General features: G+C 42.9%; 1 protein-coding gene across 3 annotated transcripts in view; it reads left to right on the top strand.

Moving 5' to 3' along the window:
• btbd11a (BTB (POZ) domain containing 11a) overlaps positions 1–8,280 on the top strand; it is a 181,582-nt gene continuing 173,302 nt past the window's right edge. Inside the window, exon 1 of one of the 3 annotated variants that reach the window (XM_031313557.2) lies at positions 1–1,360. In XM_031313557.2, coding sequence (XP_031169417.1) covers positions 496–1,360 — 865 coding nt within the window. In that variant the 5' untranslated portion in view covers positions 1–495. The remainder of the gene's footprint in view (positions 1,361–8,280) is intronic. The other 2 variants (XM_031313555.2, XM_031313556.2) reach the window with 2 other exon arrangements.

Here is an 8,280-nt window from a genome sequence, read left to right as displayed (position 1 = left end):
ACCCCTCATCCTGCCTCGATCGCTTCACTGCAGCTACACACGAGTACAAATAACAGATTGGTTGGCACAGCAGCTTACGTGCGTGTCTCTGATTCTGCAGTGATGTTTCACCAGCGCCAGGTAGCCTCTGCTCAAAGGTAGCAGGTAGATTGTCTGTATCAGTCAATGCTGATGTAGATGCGGATTGGCTTGTTTCCGCCCGCGGGGCTCCAGGCTCCACCTCTCTATCAGATTCCTGCTCGTGCTGCGCTTGTTGCAGTGAGCGTGGAGTGTTTGTGCGCTCTCACGTTACGCGTATGAAGTTGTGGACTAGAGGATATCCTAGACATACAGCCACTTAGATGAGGATGAGAGTACATTCTCCCTTCGGTCGTTTCACTCTTTAAGCTGGGAAATACAACTAAGTCCTCGGATTGCGGCTGAGAAAAAGCAGGAAAACGAGTTTGTGGCATTTAACTGAGGGACCAAGCATACCCAACAGTATGCGGTGCAGTTATGGCAGGCAAGGGTAAGACCGTCGTGAGGACGCTGGAGGATTTAACGCTTGATTCTGGTTATGGTGGAGCTGCGGACTCGGTCAGGTCGTCCAGCGTGTCGCTGTGCTGCTCCGACACGCATCAGTCCATCGCGCATGGGGGCAACTGCTGGCATCTGACCGAATCAATGCACAGCAGACAGAACAGTTTGGACACAGTCAACACCGTCCTGGCGGAGGACACGGAGATACTGGAGTGCTCGGGTCAGTGCGCCAAGCTGCCCGAGCTGGAGGACGTGCCATGGAGCCTCGGCGAGGTGGAGGGCGCACTGAGGAAAGACGAGGAGCTGATGGTGGGCAACCCGCCACCGGAGGTCCTGGCGCGGCTGTCGGCTCTCATCAGCCGCGCGCTGGTGAGGGTGGCCCGGGAAGCGCAGCGGCTCAGCCTGCGTTACGCCAAGTGCACCAAGTATGAGATCCAGAGCGCCATCAAGGTGGTGCTCTCATGGACCATCTCTGTCAACTGCATCACGGCGGCTCTCAGCGCCCTGTCCCTCTACAACATGAGCACCGGGGACAAGTTCAGCCGAGGCAAGTCGGCGCGCTGCGGGCTGGTATTCTCCGTGGGGAAGTTCTTCAGGTGGATGGTGGATAGTCGCGTGGCCCTCAGGATCCACGAGCACGCTGCCATATACCTCACCGCCTGCATGGAGAGTCTGTTCAGAGAGGTGTTCAGCCGCGTCCTGCGCAGCGCGTTGGTGGAGAGGGACAACGGGATCCCCAAGTTTACGCTGGAGTCACTGGAGCAAGCCATCAACAACGACTCGGAGATCTGGGGTCTGCTGCAGCCGTACCAGCACCTCATTTGTGGAAAGAATTCGAGTGGTAAGAAAAAGTTCAAAAGAAAGAAAATACTGGAGATGCCAACCAGTGATTATTTGTTTAAATGTGATCTGCTGAAATATGATTGGACACTCTTTTGTCACCCCAATGTCCTGGACTTGTATGTGTTTTGTGTATTCAGTCAACACTCACACTGTAAAATCACATATAAGCCAAATCATATTCAGTTTCCCCCTGAAACAAGTTCAATTCAATTCACTCAATTCAAATGGATGTTAACGTGTTCCAATAAATATCTAACAAGGCAGAATGGTGACTCAACTGGGAGTGATGAGTCTTAATTGAACATAACTGAATTTTCTTTAAAAAAACACATATAACTCCATTTCAAGTTGAATTCATTTCTTTTGAGGACATGATATGCTTTTAAATAGTATTTTTGATTGGTTTTTAAGAGTATTTGATTGAGAAGATATTTTTCGCATTGCACAAAGTGATAATCTGTAGCCCAGTTGGAAAAGTAATATGGCTACAAAGTGTGTAATTATGCTGGGGAATAACCACTGCTAGCTGGTGTAATTGCACTCCCAAACAAAAAGACTTGACAGTTTCTTGAATATTTACTACCCTCAGCTTAGACCTCAAGGCCCACCTCTGAAACAGCCTATCTTGGTTATCAAAGCCCTGGAGCTACTATAATCAGAATAGGTATTTATAGTTGAAAAAGATCAAACAAGCTCCAACTTCTATTTCTTTGAAGCTCTTGTGTTGTCAGACTTTCATTAGAGACGTAAGTGTTAATGTTTGTTTTAATGATTGTTTTGCTTTGTGCACGGTGGGTATAGATGATATATGATGATATGGGAGTCATGATTTTGCAGAAACAGGATTCTGTGTTTATATTGTGTGCTGGCCTCATTGGTGGTAATGCTATTACTGTCTCAATCCAGAAGGTGTACGCTGTCAGTGTGGGCTGGCCATCTTATCCAAAGCCCTGAATGAGTTGGCTGAAACTGTAAAGCAGAAGGGACTTGAAATGTTATTTCTTCAACTGAGAGCCAACCATGGCCATGCAATATTGATCAAAGAACCATATTGCAGCTCTTTTGCAAATGGTTGCAGTGTGATTTTCTTTCAGCACCTATAAGACAATTTCATAGAGATGAAAAGCAAAGATGCATGTGGAAACTGTCTTGTGTGGATGAGCTATCCTCTATAATAGTACCAGAAAAGATGGTTCCAGAAGCAGTCAGAAGAGAAATGGATCTGAAATAGGTTCCTCAGTGATATGACGTGAGTTGAGATTCAATGTTGTGGATGCAGCTTTTTCTCACATAACAGGTTCTTATCTATATAATCCAGACTCTTTAGCCTCTGTCATGCACAACTCATACGCCAACATCCCCCAAACCACAGAAATGTCATTAAGACATTTAGAGCTAAAGCAATTAGTGGATTAATCAAAGCCTCAAGCAAAAAATGGCAAACATTTGGATGATTCAAGCTTCTCAAATTGTAATATATTTGCTGCTTTACATCATAGTCAAATAGAATTTTTTGAGTTTGAACTGTTGGTTTTACAAAAAAAAAATTTGCACCTTGAGCTTGAAAATGTCACCTCAGAAATTATGAACTGTGATGATGGACATATTTTACTAAACAATAAATACCTGTAAGAAATTGAACAAACAATTACAACAAAAATGTTGACTACAGTTTTCCAGAGCACTACGTGATGTGTTCAAATGTCTTATATTGTCCAACCAATGGTTCAAAACCTAAAGAAATTTAATCTACAATGTTTTAAAACCGTAAAAAGCAGCAGATTCGAGAAGCAAAGGCCAGAAAATGTTTGTCATTTTTGCTTGGAAAACATCTGAAACGATTAATAGATTATCAAAATAGTTAATGATTCCCTTTTTTGATATACTGACTGCTGCATCTTTTATCTGGATGAGGGACATTTTATCTCACCCTTTAATCCCCTCATCTGTCGTCTTATACCTCCTCATTTGACAATGATATTTGGCCTGGGTGAAGATGCTGCACACGACTGCTGCTTTGTCTTGAAATTGCAGCTGAGAAACTGGTACTTTTCTGCAGAAAGGATGCATGCATCCTCCTCCACTCCTACCCGTGGAACACATCATTTCCTGATGGTGCAGAGAAGGCTACAATTTGAACTCACACAAAACAGCATGATGTCATTCTGTGACAGTTAGGAAGGCAAACAATGTGAGGATGTATTTGTCACTTTTGGTTTCATGGCAGCACTGACCACACTTAAAAATGAACAACTCATTAAAATGTCACATTTCGAATTGAAATGTATCTAAATATTAATCAAACATTCACTCATATGTCTGTAAGTCCCCTTTTCTCTATGTAGTTTTGAGCCTTTGGAACCAAAGCTGACAGGAATGAGACTGTTCAGTCAGACGTGTGAGAGAGCAGGGTCGCCCTTCTTGGTCTCTTGTCTAAAATTTCACCCGGGTAACGAATGCAGTGCAGCACATAAGGAACAAATCCACGTTGCTCTGCACTCCCACTGACCGACTGACTAATGACAAGAGCTAAATGTAGCCTTTTCTTCACTTGCTTTGTTTTCTTCTGCTGCTGTTTGAACCGGTACATTCTGATCGTGTTAAGGATTTCTAACATTTACCATTATAGTAAAAAGGCAGTGTGTGTGCTGTATATGTATGTCTACATGTAGTTTTGAAAGAGTGATAAACTTAATATATTATTAAGTCATGAGAGGCAGGGGTCAGGCCTTAAGACTGAAAGAGAAAATAGTTCGCAGTTAAGGAAGGGCAGATATGTTTCCATTATCAAGTCAGAAGGACAATTTCTTTTGTCATTTTCATTAAAAAGACTCATAAGTGGTTTTTGATCTAACACCCATCTACAGAATGACATTGTGTTCATTGTTGATTCATATGGGTGTTGTCTGATTTCCCAACTCTGTTCTTGTTAAGTTATGTTATGTTTAGGCAAAAAACCTTAAACTACTTGGTTAAATTGGAGACAGTAACTATGGTCTCCCCTGTCATAGTCTATATCCACGACTTTCCACTCCGGGATTGCCCCGTTGCCGCCAGAAATTCCGCCGTATGTCCTTCTTTTCGGCTGGATTTCCTGTTACCTAACGCTTTCTTTGTGTTGGAATTTTAAACTCCGGTCCATTGAACGTACACATGTTCCACCAAAACAAGTTCCTTCCCAAGGCTATTTTGCAGAACATGTTTCTCTCCCATCCCAGAATGCTATGTGCACTAGCCAGAGCCTCCTTCGCAGCGCTGTGGAGGAAGGTCTGGCAAAGCGAGACTATCCCTGTCTCAGTTTTATAAACCCAACAATCAACCCCGACTTCCATAATAAGAGGTTTGGTGGCTAAAGCCAAGCAAACTGCTGTCGTTATCCAATCACAACCCCAACCGTATTAACCTTATCCTCTTTTTGGCAGCTCCAGAGAACCCAGTTCAACAACAATCACTGCAGTTAATCACGTAAACAGACTTGAAATGTAAAAATATACTTTGGGCCATGGCTACATGCATAAGGTGCTAGTGAAACTTAAATAGAAATTTTGAATTTTGTCTGATCCATGCATTCAGATGCATTCGAGACGAACGATCGCTGCCGGCGGTGCAAACACGCCATTGTCCGATTTCCCAGCGCTGACGTGGGTCAACTGTCCAGAAAAGCAGCAATTAGTTTCTTGGATCGACACATCCTAGCTACTGTGCCTTGACTACTTCTTCCATCTGTGGGAAGTGAAGTGCGCAAAATGACATGATGCTCCATTGATGTGTGTTGCACTCAACCTTACAAAAGCAACAACACGTATGCATGGTACAAATCAGTTTGCATAACCTTTGATGAGATATCGGATATAATATTGTTATGTGAAAATGTAGCAGGTGGATACCTCCTGACCCTTCTCAACAAGGATTCACCATGTTTGACTCTCTCTTCTCAGTCATGTTAAACCACCTAATGACAAGTGACGTCAGAGACAAATAGCGTGGTCATTAGCTTCCAAACCTGCTGGGGCGACGTTGGAATTTGGGATCCCGAATGACTTAATTGTATCTGATTGTGTCTGTCATTAGTCGTGACATTCCCCAAGGAACTGATCCAAGCTCCGCAGGACAGATGACACAACATAATGGAATTGCATAGCCTGCTATAGTCAGTTTATTAAATTAGCAGTGGGGTGTCTGCTCTCCCTCCTTCTTCACTCTCCTTCTTTCACACCATATTTTATTGTGTTCTCTGCTAGAGGGCGGGCTCGGTGTTTGCATATTTATTTTCCACTGTGGTTTTTAATAAGCTCAACTCATAACCACACGATCCTGGCGAGGCCTTTTGTTGTCCATTCTGTTATTATTTTTCCGCCTGTCCTACCCTTCCTTGGGGTGGACTCGCAGATGAGCTGACAGATTGCTGTCGTTCTGGTGAAGATGTGAGCTCCCGGGCAGGCAAGCTGGTTGTGATGAATTTTTATGTCATGGTAATTTCATAAGACCAAAAGCTGCACCCACACTTCTCCACCCCGCTTCATTTTCAGCTATGATCAGTGATTGTGAAGTTATGTGAAGTTGTTTACGGGGCCAAGATGTTTTTTATGAGCTGCATCCATTTCTATGTCAGTGGCTTGTGAAAATATTGACTTTCATTTGATATGCTTCTCTGTGATTTCACTGGTAGGGATTCCACAAACACCTATAACTCTGTTCTGGGCAATGGGGAACGAAATGTTGTGGTTTTTATTACTTCCATGTCATTGGAGCGTGGGTGGATCCCCTTCCATTTTCAGAAACTAGGTGAAAGCTCTGGGTCAGGATGAGATAATGCGAGGAGTGTGAGAGCATTGAATGCTAAATGTTGAGAGTGCAGTGCTTGAGGAGAAACCAGGCTGAAGTGTCAGCATGAGGAGGTGGTGGTGAGGGGACATTGGCGCAGGTCCCTCTAAGATATATTTATGCAGCTCTCTTTAATTAACGCTTGTGCTTATCTGGTAGTCATAAAGATTAGGAATAGGCAGTGGGAAACACCAAGGAGCTGGAGGGAACAAAGATGGTATTTCCTCTCATAGATACCGACCCATTATGCAGGTCCACGTCGGTATGTTCGATCTGATCGATCTGTGTGGCCGAGATAAAGTGTCTTCCTGACATTCAGACTTGTGGACTTTCTTTGCCATGCCTCCTTCCTGAACAGTGCGACAAAGACAGTACGTCACTCGTTTTTACACCCTCAACAATAGAATGTCTGCATTGTTAATCAGGAAAACAGCACGAAACACTGCTCATAGATTCCAACAAGACTACTATTTTTAATGCAAGACAGCTTTTGCCATGATGGCTGGGATAGGCCTACAGTAGGCTACATTTGGCTGTTTATCTCATCAAAAAAGGGCACAAGAGTCTTTATGAATTATATCCCGACTAGTCTCGCATTGCCACGATCAGCCTCTTAATAATTTCTCAAAATGAGATATGTCGAAATAATGACTTAGTATCGCAAAATAATGAGATAGTAGTAGGCTATACAGTATCTCTTAATGACCTAATTAGTATCTCAAAATCATAAGAAACTTTCTCAAAATAATGAGTCAGTATCTCAAAATAATGAGATAGCCTAGTATCTTAAAATAATGACTTAGTATATTTTGAGGAAGCTTCTCTTTTTTGAGATGCTAAGTCGTTATTTTGAGTTTCTCATTACAATGATGCAGGATTTTTTCATCACATTGACGGAAATGGGCTAAAATTCCATAACTAAGCTAGCACGAAAAATTAACATTATAAAACGGGTTTCATGTGACCCAATGTCAACTAAAGAAATATTTGGCGCCGAAACAAGTGCAACAAGTGAGTAAAATCAGCGGAGTTCGGAGCCAGCCGTCTGTACCAGCCGAGCTAGGTTAACGTTAGCATTCACAGCTCAATGGTTCAACAAGGACACCTGCTGCCTTCAGCTGGCTGTTTTTACGGTGAGTAAAGCGATAAAGCTTTTTCTTAACCGCTGGCATTTTGTGTCTGTCGTGCTGCAATGTGCTTATTAATTTCTACAATTTTTCTACTAGGCACACAGGCATACATTAGCTCCAGTCTGTGCCCCTCATGCAGCATCTCATTTAAGACAGAGCTAAGCATCAGTAACGTTATTCCTAAAAGATCATTTTCCTGTGTTTGCTTAACTTTGACTGTACAATAAAAGGGTCTTAGAGACATACTGCCTAGCTACTTTTCCAGTACACAAGAATGATATAAAAAGGATGGTAAATACATACTAATATACATGATAATGTAACACTTTAATTTAGGGTATGTTGTGGTTGTGTCTATAATGGAGATATATCACTTCTTCTGGCTTGGGCACACATCGGCATCTTTCTGCTGTTGAATGCGTTATCAATATTGTGGCTGTTGAATCAGTGCTGAATCATAGCTGTAATAAGAAGATATGCATTGGGTGCACACATTGTTTTTGCCTGAGTGTGTTGGTTCTCTGGTAATGATGTAAGAAAGAAGTACTGGGATGTGCAGTGTCTTGTCTCTTGCTGTTTCTTTACCCTTTCCTCTCTTTTTCTTTTTCACACGCTGATCATGGACAAGTTGAAAGACGTTCTGGCCCTGTTGCATGTAATCGGCTCCATCTGTTGACGCTTGACCCCATGCTGCGGGTGTGAATCAGGTGTGAAGTTGGTACAACAGGTGGCCGATTGGTGTTGGAGTTACATGTAGATGTGTTTGATGAGTTCACCTGAGCAGGTGAGGACTGAAGGAAATCAACGGAAACAATGCTGCAATGTTAAGATGACCTATTTGTACAGTCCTAGGTTTATATACACAACATCCAAGTGATGTCACCGTGAGATTAGATGACACACATCCTGAAAGTCTGGAGATTCCCTCGGCTTCTTTGATGTCGACAAAACTTGTGACAGCGGC

This window comes from Sander lucioperca, chromosome 20 (genome assembly GCF_008315115.2).
Source record: "Sander lucioperca isolate FBNREF2018 chromosome 20, SLUC_FBN_1.2, whole genome shotgun sequence".
Lineage (NCBI taxonomy): Eukaryota > Metazoa > Chordata > Actinopteri > Perciformes > Percidae > Sander > Sander lucioperca.
The sequence above is the reverse complement of the archived record's forward strand: the minus strand, read 5'-3'. Positions and strand labels throughout refer to the sequence as shown.